At 48.3% G+C, this 17,379-nt stretch overlaps 2 protein-coding genes and 1 non-coding gene across 3 annotated transcripts; all 3 read left to right on the top strand.

Moving 5' to 3' along the window:
* Positions 1-137: 137 nt before the first annotated feature.
* On the top strand, positions 138-2,339 carry LOC123445305 (microfibrillar-associated protein 1-like). Its single transcript, XM_045122266.1, has 2 exons — positions 138-1,631; positions 1,982-2,339. The coding sequence occupies exons 1-2, from the start codon at positions 430-432 to the stop codon at positions 2,103-2,105; spliced, it is 1,326 nt and encodes a 441-aa protein (XP_044978201.1). The 5' UTR covers positions 138-429; the 3' UTR covers positions 2,106-2,339.
* A 9,595-nt stretch (positions 2,340-11,934) lies between these two features.
* Positions 11,935-14,900, top strand: LOC123445304 (probable glucuronosyltransferase Os01g0926600). Its single transcript, XM_045122264.1, has 4 exons — positions 11,935-12,303; positions 12,937-13,325; positions 13,705-13,946; positions 14,043-14,900. The coding sequence occupies exons 1-4, from the start codon at positions 12,201-12,203 to the stop codon at positions 14,554-14,556; spliced, it is 1,248 nt and encodes a 415-aa protein (XP_044978199.1). The 5' UTR covers positions 11,935-12,200; the 3' UTR covers positions 14,557-14,900.
* Positions 14,901-15,645: 745 nt separating this feature from the next.
* On the top strand, positions 15,646-15,718 carry TRNAF-GAA. The gene has a single exon. It is a non-coding gene; the product is annotated as a tRNA-Phe (tRNA).
* The last annotated feature ends 1,661 nt before the right edge of the window (positions 15,719-17,379 follow it).

Genomic DNA, 17,379 nt, shown 5'->3' with positions numbered 1-17,379 from the left:
GGCCGAGGGAGGTCCCAGGGTAGGCCACGGGCAGGCGGCCGCTTGGTCGGGCAGGCCGTGTACACGGGCTCAAGGCCGTTTTCTATTCTCACGCGGCCCCTCCAAGTCCAAGTCCTTCCTCCCAGGCCTCACGCGCAGGCGCCCGGCTCCCCCTGTTCTCATCCCCGTTCCGGAAGGCTCGACCTCCTCTGGCGGCGCCGCCGGAACCTCCACCGCCACCGCCACCGCCTCCGGCCCCTCCCACCCCACCACCAAAGCACCGCCCAAGGAGCCCTTCCTTCTCCTCCCCTCCACCGGATCCGTCCCAGACGCGGTCCTCTCCTTCCCTTTCCTTGTTGGTAATCAAACCCTAGCCTGCTCCAGTGCTCCGTGCTCCCCCCCTCCCCGTCACCGCCTCAAGCCGTCCGTCGTCCGTCCACTTCCAGCACGATGTCGGTGGCGGCGGGGGTCAGCGATGCGGCCATCGCGGTGCGCGACAAGCTCAGGGGCAAGATCGGCCAGACCAAGGTGAAGCGGTACTGGCCGGGAAAGAAGCCCGAGTGGGCCGAGGAGGCCGAGGACGACATCGACCTCCGGGCGGCCAGGGTCTCCCTCGACGATGCCTTCCCCAAGGCCGAGGAAGGGGACCGGGACCGGGACCGTCTCCCCAAGGACGACCGTCGGCTCCGGCGGCTCGCGGAGACGCGCGCGGAGAACAAGGAGGAGCTCCGGGCCGACCACCGCCGCATCCGGCAGGCCGAGATCGTGTCCACCGCCGAGGAGGAGCGGGACAGGCAGGAGGCCCAGGCGGAGGAAGAGGACGACGAGGACGCCCAGGCGGAGAGGCGGAGGAGGATCAAGGAGAGGCAGCGCCTGAGGGCGCAGGAAGAGGAGGAGCTGCTCCCGCAGGAGGAGGAGCCGCTAGAGGAGGACGAACAGGAGTCGGAGGAGTCTGAGTACGAGACCGACTCGGAGGATGAGCAGATGGGCATGGCCATGGTGAAGCCCGTCTTCATACCCAAGGCGCAGCGGGACACCATTGCCGAGCGTGAGCGGCTGGAGGAGGAGGAGCGACAGATGGACGAGATGATCAAGAAGAGGCTCGAGGCTAGGAAGATTGAGACCAGACAGATTGTGGTGGAGGAGATTAGGAAGGATGAACACATTCAGAAGACGCTTAATGAGGATGCTAGCGTCGAGGATGTCGATACGGATGATGAGCTGAACGAAGCAGAGGAGTATGAGTCATGGAAGAATCGTGAGATGGCGCGGATTAAGAGGGACAGGGAGGAAAGGTATGCAAGGTTGAAGGAGAAGGAAGAGATTGACAAGGTGAGGAATATGACTGAGGAGGAGCGTCGGGAGTGGGAGAAGAAGAACCCAAAATCTTCTCTCCAGAAGTCCAAACAGAAGTGGAACTTTATGCAGAAGTACTACCACAAGGGTGCCTTCTTCCAGGAGGGTGGTGATGACGTGAGTCAGTCAGCTGGTAAAGATGATATATACACCCGTGATTTCTCTGCGCCTACCGGAGAAGATAAGATGGACAAGAGCATCTTGCCTAAGGTCATGCAAGTTAAGCATTTCGGGCGGAGTGGCAGAACAAAGTGGACACATCTTATTAATGAGGACACTACCGACTGGGATGCACCGTATGTACTCATTCTTATGGCATTACTGTTTTCTACTTGAAAATGCTCAGTTGGCCTGTTTAATTATCGTCCTATTGCTTTTCAGTAGAACATGTGCCATCTAGCCACTACTTGGTCCAGACTATACTAGCCTTAATAGAAGACACACTTTGTATGCTTTTCAGCAGAATGCTAATAGCTCCTCTCTAGTTCTTCTATCGGCATGCCTGATTTGTCCCCCTCTTTGTTATTCTAGCCTTGTGGTCTTGTGGATGATATTTATCAATTAGTTTGTTTTTGGTTAAAGGGCAGTTGTTCCGATCTTATAACAAGGAAGTCATGGCCCTTACTTATTTCTTTTTGAATTCCAGATGGGCTACAAACGGGCCGCTGCGGTCAAAATATACTGCAAAAATGGCGGGCATGAATGCACCTATTGCTAAACCAAAGGGAAGTAAGAAGATGAAGGATTGGGACACAAAACGAGATGATTAAATATTTGTTTTGCTGGCTGTGACCTGGTACACTCCTACTACCATATGAACACTAGCTGAAAATGGTGATTATGCAGATGTTTTTCTTCTTTATGTTGATCGCATATGACACATATGCCATCATTTGTTAATGTAGCTGTGCTGTCAAAATTATTCATCCTTAGTCTTGTACTGTCTTGCAAAATGCTTTGTCAGAGAAATATTTCATACATATATGTTTATGTACTTCTTGTGACAGGAGCATGTTCTGTACTTCTATGCTATTTGTTCGAAAATGTTTTCGTCCGCTAGCATGCTATATTTACGTGCTCTTGAGAATCCTATAGTAATAGAATTCCAAGGAAGCCTTAATTTGTAATCCCTCCGGTCCTTTTAGTCTGCATATAATTTTTGTCTGAAGTCAAAGTATCTCTAATTTGACCAGACTTATAGAAAATGTATCACAATTCATAATACCAAATTGATATCATTAGATTCATTATGGAATGTAGTTTCATATTATTTGCATTTGATATGGTAGATGTTGATATTTTTTAATATAAATTTGGTCAAACTTTACAAAGTTTGTCTTGGCACAAATCTTCGGAGTAAAAAGGACAGGAGGGATGTTTAAATGGAAGAAAACATAGGTTAAAAATGTCTCATGGGTGGTTCTATTCGTAGCTGTTGGACCATGAGATACTTGGAATTTGTGTTACAGACTAACAGAAATAAACTATTCTTACCAATCTCAGTTCAAAATTCAAATAGCCATGTAGGCTGCCCAAATCCTCCCCGACTACCCCGAAGCCCAGGCAGACCCTCCTCAAACCTTAGAGGTGTCCTTTAAAAAAAAATACAACTTGGTATACTTTGTGCGCTTATTATACCACCATGGCTGCATACATCATAACTTCATCTCTTTTCTTGTTTGTCATTAGAGGATGAAATGCCAGCCATTATGCGCTTTATCCGTTGTATGTGGATGTCATAATGGAAATTACAAGATTTCAATCCTGTGGATTGTTTGTCTATTGTTGTCTCTAGACAGGCTCGTGCTCCCGGATTGTCAAACCTGCTTGTGTTCTGTCAGTTATGTTCCGGACTTGCGGTACATGACCCCACTGATGTTTCTGTTGCCCCCCTTTGTGTCCCCCAGAAACAGTAGAGGGTGAACTGCTGTAACAAGTAATGCCATCTCATTTGGGAGCCCGTCTGGTAAGTGATTGGAGATTTGGAGTAACAATCCAGGCACGTAGCTGCAGTCTTTGTATAAACACTGTTGCTGATTTCTCAAGGAATAATGTTCAGACATGTTACTGAACTAGCCAACAGATATTTGTTGGCTCTTCTGAGAATTGGAGTCAACGTCAGGCCTTCCTTAGAAAAATGGAATTGTTCAAGTTACACCTCTACTTTTATGAGAATTCGGATTTCTATGAGGCCTGTATAAACTGGTCACTTTTTGAGGTAGCTGGTCACTTTAGTCCACCAACTTTAATAGCCGGTGTAAATATCACCCTGATACCGTGGCATTTTGTAGTGGTTTTGGATACAAGTGGGCACTCGTGACTGGGCCTCCATCAGCTTAATTTTGTCACTTCCCAAACAGAGGGGAGTGAATCACATCTTTCTCAAGAAAGAAAATAAAATCCTAGGCCTGATCTTGACATATAATCGCAATTGGATGCAGTTGATGGCAACTAACCCAGGTGCTGGGTACTGTACTGTAAAAGAGCTCCCTCCACCTGCAGCCCTGCTTATTAAAGGTGATTTCATCTGGTAGCCTGTCTTATGGAAAGTGATTTGACACTTGGAGTAACATATAATTAGGCATCTAGCTAGTTGCGGTCTCTGTCCAAGTGTTGCTGATGCATTAAGCAAAAAAAGAATAGCTCGGACATGTGACCGAATTAGCCAACAGATGTTTGTTGGCTCCTATGAAAAATTAGAGTCGTTGTCCTGACTTTTGTGTCACGGCTCACTTTTGTTAGGCCTTCCTCTAAAAGGGAAAAAGAGGTTCTCCCATATTTTTTTCTCTAGCGAAACTAGTTTTGTACCGTATGCTAGTAATAAATTTTTCTCAGTAGCTTGTATATTCTCGTGTATTCCTTTGGTTAGGCATTTTTTTGTCCAACGATAATTTTGATCAGTCAACTTCAATATTACGACATGACTTCTCAACTTCGTAAAACGCACAACTTTGGTCTCTTTGCTGGCCCAGAAATGTTTTGTGGATGACGTGGCAGTGTTTTTGCACATGACAGAAAAAGACAATAGGAAAGGGAAAACGAATAAGAATATTTATTAAAGGCATGATAAGCATTCTAGAGGAAAATGGATGAGAATGACTTTTGATCATGATAAATATTCTAGACAAGAGAGAAGAATACGGGAATGTCATAAAGTTAAGGAAATAACAAAAACGCTAAAACATGGAATTAGGGAACAACCGCCAGGAGAATTCCAATGCACAAATGTTTGTAACATCTATTTTTTGTGTAAATTTCAAAGTTTTTGGATTCCCGAATTTTAAAGGGGAGGGCGTATTTTGCTCCAGGATGCATTTGCTCCTGCATGAACAGTAAAATAATAATAAAAGTATTTTAAGAAATAAAACTATGGTTTTTTAGATGTTTTTATTAGTATCGCATGCATGCTTGACAATATCTTTTTGTAAGAGCTAACCCCAACGTGTTGACCCGAACAAACGCGTGTTTTGTTTATTTTTTGTTTGTTTGGGTCTATCATTCGTCTGAATCGACTCGTGCTTATTTTTTGTCTGTTTGGGTTTACCATTCGTCTAAATCGATCCGTGCGTCCAACCGGTTGACCCAAATATCCTTCGTGCAAAAAATTGTTTGAACTTAAAAAGGCCCGCAGCCAAAGTTCATGTGAGTGGCCATGCCATTGCCCCAGAGTTCATCTGGTGGCCATGCCACCTTTGGAAAAACACCACATAGTTCATGTTGGTGCATTTGTCAGAGCATGGCACATGTGTCAGGATGTCAACACACAAAAAAATGGTCGGGAGTTCAGCCACACCATCTCGGTCGTGGTCATGCCAACATACAAAAAAAGATATTTTTTTGTCATAGACCAATAGTTGAGCTTGAACATGTCGGCATGCATCCTCTCGAACCAAGGTCTCTTCCTTGGGGACAACATGGTCAAGTCCGCCGTCATGATTTCGTCCTCGTTCACCATGCAATGCCTTCTTTTGCTTTAGTCTTGGCCTTGGTAGTCTCGATCTCAAGCTTCTTGGCCGGGATGTCCACCTTTGTCTTGAGCTTCTTCGTGTGCAATTCCACCTCCACCTCGAGCTTCTTCTCTTGTATTTCGGTCTCCATCTTGAGCTTCTTCTTTCCAAGTTGCAGGTAGGCCTTCATTTGCTCTTCCTTATCTTCTCGACGCTTCTCGTTGTTTCCTTTTGGGTCATCATGCCTTGCGAAGTTTCTTGCAAGGTAATTGATGCCACATCTCGTTTGTCCTTCTTCTTGGAGTTGGTCTTTCCCCACGGTCGCGACTTCTCCCGCTCACCATGCTCCTCGACGGCTTGATGCCCTTCATTCTTTCGGAGGGCCACATAGTGCTCCTTGAATTTCTCATCGCTTATGAGCATCCAACAATAGTTGAGGTTGAACGACTTGTTCCCACGTTGGGGCTTTGAATGCTTCCAAAGCTTGAAAATCCTACAAGTAAAGACGTGAACGCATATTCACATGTGCAATAGACATGCATGCATGAAACAACGAAGATGAAGGAATGTATATCGTGTCTCTGATGTCGAGGTCACTCACAGGGGTAGCCCTCTATGCTTCGAAGGGTGGCACAAAACTTATCGCACTCTTGTTGTATAACGCTCCAATATTTCGAGAGGGACACTCACCCATACTTGCTCTCCATTTTATACAGCGTGAACTTATTGCGTTCATGAAATTGATGATGAACTCTTAGCCAAAATGTTGATGCCTTTTTCTCTGCGCCTATCTTAGGGTCTTGCCCAATGTTCCTCCAACATTCAGATAGGAGTTCTTCCTCGTCCTTTGTGTAGGCCTTCGTCCTTTTGTTTTGACGCTTCTTGTTTGCATTGGCTTGGGCGTTGAGCTTGTTGTCAAAAAAACAAAGGCTCCCCATCGATGTCCACTTCATCTTTTTCTTCTAGGTTGTAGTCATCAGTGAACTTGTGGCCGGCCGGGGAAGTGCTATCCATGCCATCTTGGCCTTGCATGAAGGGGTCGTCCGGATCATCATGGCCTTGAGCGAAGGTGTTAATCGTGCCCTCATAGCCGACCATGAAGGGGCCTCGGGCGTCTTGGCTTTGGGTCCTGTTGAGATCGTATGCCGCATCATCCACGGCATCGCCCACACCGCCTTCGAAGATGATGTTCTCCATGATGAAACGGTTGGTCGAGTCATCGTCCGTGGTCGGCATTGGGTCGAATAAGTTGCGGGCATTGGGAAGCATGACAACAGAAATCTCGCGTGACCCTTTCCTCTACCCCCGATGGACGGCCCTTCGGTCGCATATGTGGCATTGAGGTCGTTGTCCATCGGCGTGGGCATGGCCGGCATGTCCACGCTCACCTTCGAAGAGGTGGAGAAACGAGAGGCTTGAAGGTGGGGGTGGAAGTCGGGCTTATGCGGCGTGATGGACGTGCGATATGACTTCGGTCGTGGTGGACGAGCCCGTGCTGGCCGCAGGCATGGCCGCAGTGACAAGCCCCGTGCTAGTCTGGGTTATCAAATCCTAGGTACAACAGGGCATGTTTTGTGGCCGCAACGACGAGGGTGTTCTTCTTCGTGATGGTGGCCTCTTGTTGTGTGGCGGTGGTGGTTGCGACTTCCAGCTTCTCGGCCTGCACCTGCCTCCAGCCAACCCTCTATATCACGGTATCACCTAATTTTGGGTATCATCTAAAATTTCCCCGACGATGAGGCAAGGGACCACACACATGTACAGTTTAAATTGTACGTGCGGCAAACTTGTGGTTGGATGGTTAGAGGAACACTAGTATCCCGAGCCCATCAAGGTTCAAGTCTTATTGATTGCATTATTTTTGGATTTATTTCACGATTTTCAATGATACGCTTTCAGTGAGAGAAGACGTTCCTGCCGACGATGAGGTGCCTACGTTGACTTCGTAAATCTCAAGATGATATGCCGGCTTAGTCTATCGAAGGTGCTCACACAGATAGGGCTTGCATATGTACGGAATAAGTGTGTGCACATGTATATAAGAGCAACTCCAACCGATCGACCCAAACGGACGGCGATTTTGTCCGCTTTTTGTCTGTTTGGGTCGGACCGACGGACACCAATGTCCGCTTTGGCGTTTGGGTCGGTGCATGCACCCAACGCTGGCGCGCTCCTCCTCCTCCATCTCCCGTCGTTCCTCCTCCGTCTCCTTCATGAGCGCCATCTGCCGACGATCGTCGGGGTGCTCCTCCATCAGGTGTTGCGACCTCTAGTGCTGGAGGTAGGCTTCCTCCTGCTGCGGTGTCGCGCCCAACAAGATGGGCGGCGCGCTGACCTCCTGGTCCTCGCCGCTAACGATGGACGGGGGCGCGGGGGGGGGGGGGCTCCTGGATGCATGTCGCGCATGCCTCGTCGGCGCTGCTCCTCGTGCTCGAGCGCGAATCAGACCTTTCAGTGGGGTGAGTCGACCGCGTACACAGGGTTGAGCCGCTGCTCCGACGTCAGCTGACGCCGACGGCGACTCACCTCCTCCGCGTGCATCCGCGCCGACCGCGGCACGACCCGCACCGGGATCCTCTCCGGATCGAGATGTGAGTGGTGCGGGAAGGTGACATCAGGGTACGACAGTGGGACACGGTGCTCCCAGTGCCATCGCGCTTGGTGCACCGAAACGTTGGCATGCTCGCGAGGCCGGCGAGGAGATCGTGCGGGGGATAGACGGGGGCCTTGCCCTTGTTTTGGAAGTTGCCGGTCATGGCTGCTGGCTAAGGTTTAGTTGTCGACAAGGTGACGAGATGAGGAGGGGGGGTCTGGAAGCAGATGAGGCCGAACCCCACCGCACGTTCGAATTAAAAAGGCCGACCGCGGTCGTTGATGCGTGGGTCCGTGGAGGGTGGTCGTCATAAATAAGTTCACCATCAGTGGTTGGGATGGACACCGAGAGGGCGTGCGCGTCCACGCCGACACATTTCAGTCCCAAATTTTGGCTAAAAATGAATCGCGGGCGCGTATTGGTAATGGATCGACGCGTTGTGTTATCATTTTTGTGTGCGGACCCAAACAAACGGCGGTGGATAAAATGGATCGCCAATTTTGAGTTGGTCTAAGAGCATGGTTAATAGTATAGCCAACTGTTGGCTATAAGAAGTCTTATAGCACATCTTATAGCTGGCTTGTACAATAGTTAGATATAAAAGAGTACTACTTTTATTATATATGGTCCATATTTCATTATCACAAAGCACTTAGGAGCACGTGCTAGAGCTGACTCTTCACGAAGAGCCCGCTTTCCTTCTCTCTCCTCTTCTCTCTCATCGAACTCAGCAAAAACATAATATTTTAATCCTTACAGCCTGCTGATTATACCTTATTGTACTTGCTCTTAAGCGTTTGTGTGTACTATGTTAAAAAATCATACGTGCGGGTCAACTTTCAACACGCATACACCACCGACGACCTACCCCCTGCTTCAGGTCTACAGTCTACCCCTACCTAACTAAGGTACCATGCCGAACGAAACTAGCAGACGCCCGACGGCGACGAGCGAGCGAGCAGCTCGGGAGGTAGACGACAGGTGCCGCCGCTTGCTTGCTGGCTGGCTGTAGGTGAAGTCAAAGGAGGAGGACAGGCGGCACGGCGTCGGATTGATTGCGCGGCAAGCATGCATGGCCATGGCGTTTCCCACCGACGGAAAGGACTCTTTTAAGTACGCGGTTTGGCTCGCTGGGCCCCGCCGAAAAGGCCAGATGAGCGTACGTCGCTCCAGTCGGCGGCGTCCTCCGGTTGGATTTAGTTACCGGAGTAATCTCCGCTCCGCGTCTCCCGGGATGATTGATCCGTCGTCTCCTCCTGCCAGCAAAAGCCTAACTTTCGCTTCCTTTGCGCGCTTAATAATCAACTAATCCCAACGGCCGTTCACACGACTGTTACGAATACGATGTCCACTAGTATAATGTAAATAGTACTTCATCCGTTTAAAAATAAGTGTCTCAACTTTATATTAGCTCTAGTACAAAATTATACTAAGCTTGAGACAGTTATTTTGAGACGGAGGGAGTACTTCCTCCGTAAACTAATACGGAATATAAAAGTATTTAGATCACTAACGTAGTGCACTAAATGCTTCTATACTCCATTAATTTACAGAGCATTGGTTTAAGTGGCTACTGGTGATGCGGGAACATGGACATTTACTGGCATCTCAATTAATAAAAGGCCATAATTAAATGGCTATAATAAATTAACTAATAACTAAATATTAGCTTAGACAATATCTTATGTTTTGTAATTGACAATGCTCGGATTTATCGGGCTTTCTTCTTCAAGCCTTAAAGAGGAGATTTTTTGGGTACATGGTGTCACAATCCCTCCTTCGACTATAGGTCATCGACCCTCTCCTCCTTCGTTGGTCTCGTTGAGAGTATATGAGGTCGTGATTTACCTGATAAAGCTATGTTTTTCCATACTGGGGGGGGAGGGGGGGGGGGGGTAGTAGGGTACCGTCGTGACGCTTAATTGGCGGTGGCGCCGACACGAATCGGACGAATAAATTATCCTCGAGTCTCTTCATCCTGACAATGTTGGTTGTAGTGGCATCGATGGCTCTTTGGTGTTTAGATCCACGCCAACCTCTCACCCGCACGCTTACGATGTCGGTTGTGATAGTTTTCTTTTTGCAATTTGATACTTCGCCCCCACTTCATTACATTGGAGCGACCTTTCAATGCCGACGCGAGGCCTGCGAGCTTTTTTGGAGGTTGAGATCTTTGATCCGTGGATCTTTCACGACAACTACTTTGACGATTTCTTCTCCAGTGTGATGGTCCGGCATAATCTTGGCTTGGTGACTTCTAGTCCGCGACGAACAACTACTGTTAGGCCCAGAAGCAGCCACACCATCGACTCATTCTGAAGGAAGCAGATGTCCAACCCTCCTTTAGGTCCATGTATTGTTTTTCAATTAATTAGCACAATGCCAATGCATTGCAATAGGATGTAAATATTCTAGTACATTAGCTTATGATTTACCTATTCATATTAATACGATTATGTAAATAAATGTTTATCATATCCTGTCTGTGATTTACCTTATATTTTGATGAGAAGTTTGATAAGTAAATGAAGATGAAATTAGTTCAGACTATAAGTAAACTATGAGATGATGGATTATCGATTGTCATGAAAAAAAAGATGATTAATTATCATATAAGAAGGTTGAACAAAGGATGGTGAAAACAAAAACATAAAACCTTGCTTTGTTTTGAATGAAGAAATAAAAGAACGTTTAGAGCATCTCCAACCGCCGCGCTTCGCGCCGCGCCCAAAAAATGCGTTTGCCGCGCGCGCTTCGGCTGGTTTAGCGCGGGGTTAGGCGCATGCTCCAGCAGCCACGCTATGATGCAGCGTGCGCGCCGCTCCAGCAGTGCCAAAAAATGCAGCGCGCGCAAATCATTTTTTAAATAGATTGCATTCAAATAAAAAGCATACAAAGTTATTTTACATAGATTGCAACTTGATAGGTAGTTCGAAAACATAGATAGATAATTTGGTGCTAGATAGTTCGAAAACATAAAACTAATCCCAGTCGCTCCAATCATCGCACCATCATCATCGTCGTTGGTGTCGTCAGAGGTTGACAGCCAGATGTCGAACCAAGGCTCGTCTTCTTCAGTGAAGAAGGAGCTCCCGCCTGCATTGCCGAGGTCGGCCTGCGCACTCGCCAATGCCTTCCGCCGACGCCTGTCCAACCGCTCCTCGCAGCGCCGGCGCGTGTCCTCCTCGCGGCGCCTTGCCCAATAACTCTGCTCGTAGGCGACATCCTCCGGGTGGCGCCGGCGCCACTCCGCCATGACCCGCTCGTCCTCCTGGGCGACGAGGAGGCGGCGCTGCCGCGCAGTGTGCTCCGCACGGTCTTGTGCGGAGTTTACACGAGGCGGCGGGGCGACGTCTAACGCCTGCTGGAGCGTGTAGACGTCCTGAAAGTTCATTCGGCGGCGCGGCCTGCCTAGGCGCCACGCCGCCGCGTCGAACGCGCGGGCGGCCTCGTGCGCCGTGTCGTACGTGCCGAGGCTAAGCCGGAGATCGCCGGAGCGTATCTCGGCGTAGAACCCGCCGTTGGAGCGCTCGCGGACGCCGCGGTAGCCGGACGCAGAACGGCGGCGGGGCGGCATGGTGGCGCGTCGGGGGCGGGGCGCTGGAGCGGCGGTGGCGTGAGAGGCAGAGGGAGAGAGAGAGTGTGTGGAGCGGTGGCGGCATGAGGGAGCGGCAGAGCTGTGCTTTTATAGGCGCGCGAAGCGGCGCGGCAAAAATGACGCGCGAGCTGCCGCCTTTTCGCGCGCGCAACGTGTTACCTCGCGCGCTGTTTTCCCGCCGCTGCTGGAGCGCGTCATTCCGTCCCGCGCGCGCTAAAATGGCTGTTTACCGCGCGCCCCTTTTCGCGCGTGTGTTGGAGATGCTCCTAGGTCATTACTTATAATTTTCTTCCTAGAGGTAGCAGCAGAGATAGAGATAGATTTGTGTCTTGTCCAAAAAGGAAATCCCATTTTACTTGTCAGAATCACGATCACTACGTGCACGCAACGGCGGTGCCGGATTTACTGCGCGCGCGCGCGTGTCTTGAGAGGCTCACCTCCCACCAACCTGCTCCGCCGACAGCTAGCTCATCATTGACACCGAGAGCCGAGCCGGCTCCCACCACCACCACCCTCCACCTCCGCCCCCGCCCCCGCCCCGCTCGCTCCTCCGCATTATTACCACCCGGCGCCCCTCTCCTCTCCCCTCCGACCTCCCCCCGGCCCCCTCCCATCCCTGCTCGCCAACGCGCAGCAGCAGATTCGCCCGTCCCCTCTGTCTCCTCCGCCCTTCTTGGTGCCGAGCAGGGGAGCGCAGCGCACGGGGAGCTGCGGGTGGGCGGCGGCGATGGGGAAGCCGCGGGCGATGCTCGCCCTCGCGGCGGCGCTCGCGCTGCTCCTCTCCTGCTCCGACGTCGTCGTCAGGGCCCAGGACACCGAGAGGATCGAAGGTGTGTATACCAACCTATGCGCGATTCAGCTGTGGAGGCAAAAGAAAAAAAATGCTCCCTTTTCCTTTCCAGCTTTTGATGCTCTACTACTAGTAATCTTTACTGCTCTTCTTCCTGCTGCTGCAATGCTTGTGCTGCCGAGTTCGTTTGATCCCCCAAAATCCGCGTTTCCGCGTGCGCCTCCGTGGTGATTGGGATCTGATTTGGGGGCGTCCGTCCGTACTGTCTTTTGGAGCGAATCCTGCTGGTTGGGGTTGGGGAAGAAGGCGGGCGGCATGAGATCTGCCGCCGCTAGACCAATTCGTTCCAAGATCTCGAAACCCTGATAGGATTTTTTTTTATTATGCGCCGCATGTTCCAACTTTGGTCACCGACAGTGAGAGCATGTCTGACTTTGTAGATAAGCAAGGCCGCCTACCTCAATCACCAAACTTTTTTTTGCTTTTGTTTTTGAGAATTCTCAATCACCAAACTTTACACATCATTACTACTATTATTAAACCTCCCTGTGATTCTGGACGCAAGTCTAAATTGTCTGCACCGTTGCCATATTCGACCAACAGCCCACTCAAACTCTGCATTTTCAGCCATGACAGTACTTGATTCTCATCACGTTTTATGATGCAAATTCAGGGAGTGCTGGTGATGTGCTGGAGGATGATCCTGTCGGGAGGCTGAAGGTGTACGTCTACGAGCTGCCCACCAAGTACAACAAGAAGATGGTGGCCAAGGACTCCAGGTGCCTCAGCCACATGTTTGCCGCCGAGATATTCATGCACCGGTTCCTGCTGTCGAGCGCGATCCGGACCATGAACCCGGAGGAGGCCGACTGGTTCTACACTCCGGTGTACACCACCTGTGACCTTACTCCGTGGGGCCATCCGTTGCCCTTCAAGTCTCCGCGGATCATGAGGAGTGCAGTTCAGTTTATCTCATCACACTGGCCCTATTGGAACCGGACAGCAGGTGCTGATCATTTCTTCGTCGTGCCGCATGACTTTGGGGCATGCTTCCATTATCAGGTGAGTCATGGAGCAGAGAAGAGAAACCTGAATCTTCCTACTATATATTACTCCCTCCGTCCCAAAATTCTTGTCTTAGGTTTGTCTGGAGATACATCCATGTCTAGACAAACCTAAGACAAGAATTTTGGGACGGAGGGAGTAGCACTGAAGCATGGAATGAATGTACTTTGCACACTTGTACTACCACGCTTCGACAACCGTTCATTTGCTTATGTAGCATAATCTGCTTTTATCTTAGATATTTGGAAACAAACTGCATGCTCTGTTAGATATTTGGAAACAAACTGCATGCTCTGTTAGATATTTGGAAACAAGTTGCATGCTCTGTTCTAGTAGAATCTTTCTCTGACATGCATTTGGCATTGCCGTGGTTCAGGAAGAAAAGGCGATTGAACGGGGGATCCTTCCATTGCTTCGCCGCGCTACACTTGTCCAGACATTTGGGCAGAAGGATCATGTCTGCCTAAAGGAAGGCTCAATCAACATCCCACCATATGCTCCTCCCCAGAAAATGAAAACTCACCTTGTTCCCCCGGAAACCCCGCGGTCCATCTTTGTGTATTTCCGGGGTTTGTTCTACGATACTGCGAATGATCCTGAGGGTGGTTACTATGCAAGGTATGCACACATGAAACATGGTAGTACCTCATAATCTTTTCCATTGAATTATTGGGGCACAAAAGTCTTGACGTACCTGCTATATATGCAATGCAGAGGCGCCCGTGCATCGGTGTGGGAGAACTTCAAGAACAACCCTCTGTTCGACATCTCGACGGACCACCCACCCACCTACTACGAGGACATGCAGCGCGCCATTTTCTGTCTGTGCCCGCTGGGGTGGGCGCCATGGAGCCCCCGCCTCGTGGAGGCGGTGGTGTTCGGGTGCATCCCGGTGATCATCGCGGACGACATCGTCCTGCCTTTTGCGGACGCCATCCCGTGGGACGAGATCGGCGTGTTCGTGGCGGAGGACGACGTCCCGAAACTTGACACCATCCTGACGTCCATCCCGATGGAGGTGATCCTGCGGAAGCAGAGGCTGCTGGCGAACCCGTCGATGAAGCAGGCCATGCTGTTCCCGCAGCCCGCGCAGGCCGGGGACGCCTTCCACCAGATCCTGAACGGGCTGGCGCGGAAGCTCCCGCACAGCAAGAGCGTGTACCTGACCCCGGGGCAGAAGGCGCTGAACTGGACCCAGGGCCCCAAGGGCGACCTGAAGCCATGGTAGGTAGCAGTGGCACCGGCATTGGCGCCATGTGGGGACGATGTTCAGTCAGAACCAGATGTGAGAGGACTGATGAGTAAGCCCAGCCGTGCAAGCCATTACTGTCATCAAATGTAAAGCTCCTTCCTTTCTGATTACCTTGCTTCTTTTTGTTGTTATGTGCCTGGTCACCTTCCATGTATTACATGGTTCCGTTTTTGTTTTTGTTGTCCTAGTGCTAGAACTGCTGCTGTTGTAGGTGATCATGGATCATATAGTGTTATATATATGCATGACCTTTGTATTATACTGCTATACAGTAGATGCCGATCTGTAATGGCGGAAATAATTAAGTAAGGTTAACAGCAGACCAGTTGTACCCAGTGTGCAGAGTCAGAGAGATATGCTTGCTGCCGAGCATGTCTGCCATTGTATTGTCTGAAGGCGGCACAGGATCGATCTCATCTTTGGTTGATATGGTGATCTTTTGTTTAGAACACGCATCAGGGACGTGAGTTTTGGCTCCGTGCTCCCGGGTGAACAATTACATGAAAAAATAGTAAATATTTTCAAAATATTCTGAATTTTTGTGTGGATGTTAGTGTTAGTATCGCAACCTTGCTTGACAATTTTCACATGAAAAGAAGCAGCAGAGTTTAATTGGTGAAAAAAACAAAATTGAGGTAACATTTGGTGTTTATTTTTATTTTTTGCACAGGCCAAAATGCCTAGCCTTTTTGTATAACAACACATGAAAATTTTGTCTTGATTTTTTTTAACATTTCAAAAATTGTTTTTGTGTCATGCTCCCGGGAGCCGAATTGAATTTCTGCATCAATATAGCTTATATTGGTGATGAAGGTAGATTAAGGTCATGCTGAATACAACTTGCGAGGAACGCCGGCACCCGACAGCTCCTGCTGCAGCAGGCCGGACGTTCCATCGATGCATGCTTGGCAGCAAAGAAATACGTGCTGCAATATTTATATCCCTACTAACACTGACAAGATCATCAAAGGTGCACGAGCCAGAACGGAGCAAGACACTGCAATTGCTGGACTGCTGATCTGTAATGATCGATCATTAGATCTCTAACCAATTCCAAAATCAAAAGCGGGGATAGCTCAGTTGGGAGAGCGTCAGACTGAAGATCTGAAGGTCGCGTGTTCGATCCACGCTCACCGCATATGTACATCTTCTTTTGATTAATCGGTCCTATGTGGTTTTTTCTTTTAAATATCCGTAGGTATCAGTGATTTTTTTACATGGCACTCCCTCTGTAAACTAATATAAATGCATTTAAATCACTCTTTTTTGAAATCCTAACGTGAATTGTGACAATTTTTGCTATTTACTCAACTTTCACCATGTCGATATTGAATCCTATAACCCTCTTTTTGCACATCACGTAAACTGGTTCAAAAAGTAGCCAATGTGAAGCTTCAACTAGCTCACATGGAACAAGAGGTGATCTTTTTTACATGGCACTCCCTCTGTAAACTAATATAAATGTATTTAGATCACTCTTTTTTAAAACCGTAACGTGAATTGTGACAATTTTTGCTATTTACTCAACTTTCACCATGTCGATATTGAATCCTATAACCCTCTTTTTCCACATCACGTAAACTGGTTCAAAAAGTAGCCAGTGTGAATCTTCAACTAGCTCACATGGAACAGAAGGTGATTTTTTTACATGGCGCTCCCTTTGTAAAATAATATAAATGCATTTAGATCACTCTTTTTTGAAACCCTAATGTGAATTGTGATAGTTTTTGCTATTTACTCAACTTTCACCATGTCGATATTAAATCCTATAACCCTCTTTTTGCACATCACGTAAACTGGTTCAAAAAGTAGCCAATGTGAAGCTTCAACTAGCTCACATGGAAGAGAAGGTGTTTTTTTACATGACACTCCCTGTGTAAACTAATATAAATGCATTTAGATCACTTTTTTTTGGAACCCTAATGTGAATTGTGACAGTTTTTGCTATTTACTCAACTTTTATCATATCGATATTGAATCCCATAACCCTCCTTTTGCACATCACGTAAACTGGTTCAAAAAGTAGCCAATGTGAAACTTCAACTAGCTCACATGGAAGAGAAGGTCAATTTGTACTCATGCTAGCAGTAACACGTTGTAATCTCTAGTGCCCTCCTTTTGTAGCACTTGGAAAAACCCATAATATTTGCCATGTAATTTAATCGTGCTTCTTAGACCAAATGCATCCAACCAGTAAGGTTGCATCTTGAGATAAACAATATTTCCCGCTTTCAATTGTCTCGGACCTTTTTAAAATTAACATATCTCCTTATTCCGGCATGTGCTTGAGCTAAGTTAGTCTTGAGTTGCTTTAGCATTTCATGTTTTGTCTGGCTGAAATCTGCAACTTCTAAGTCCTCGGGCCCTGGCACTGCCAATTCTCCAATCGCAGGTGGAGGGAAACCAAACAAAAGCTTGAAAGAGAGTGATGTTCAGAGCAGTGTGGAAAGTAGTATTATACTAGAATTCCGCTAGAGATAACCACTTCATCCAGTTCTTGGGATATTGAAAGCCATACATCTTAGATAAGATTGCAAATATTGGCTCATTCTTTCTTTTTGACAATCTATTTGAGGACGGTGAGCAAAGCTATATCTCAATTCCACTTGTAGTGCTTTGAAAATTTGCTTCCACATCGAGCTTGTAAATAGTATGTCCCTATTAGATATAATGAGTGTTGGGGGGGGGGTACCTTTAGGACATGGTCAATAAATGATTGAGCTTTTGTCTGCATTGAAAGGATGCGATAGAGGGATGAAGTGTGCAAATTTAATGAAGCTATCAACCACTACAAGTATC

The sequence above is a fragment of the Hordeum vulgare genome, chromosome 3H (genome assembly GCF_904849725.1).
Source record: "Hordeum vulgare subsp. vulgare chromosome 3H, MorexV3_pseudomolecules_assembly, whole genome shotgun sequence".
In the NCBI taxonomy this organism is placed as follows: Eukaryota; Viridiplantae; Streptophyta; class Magnoliopsida; order Poales; family Poaceae; genus Hordeum; species Hordeum vulgare.
This window is presented reverse-complemented; position numbering and strand designations above follow the sequence as displayed.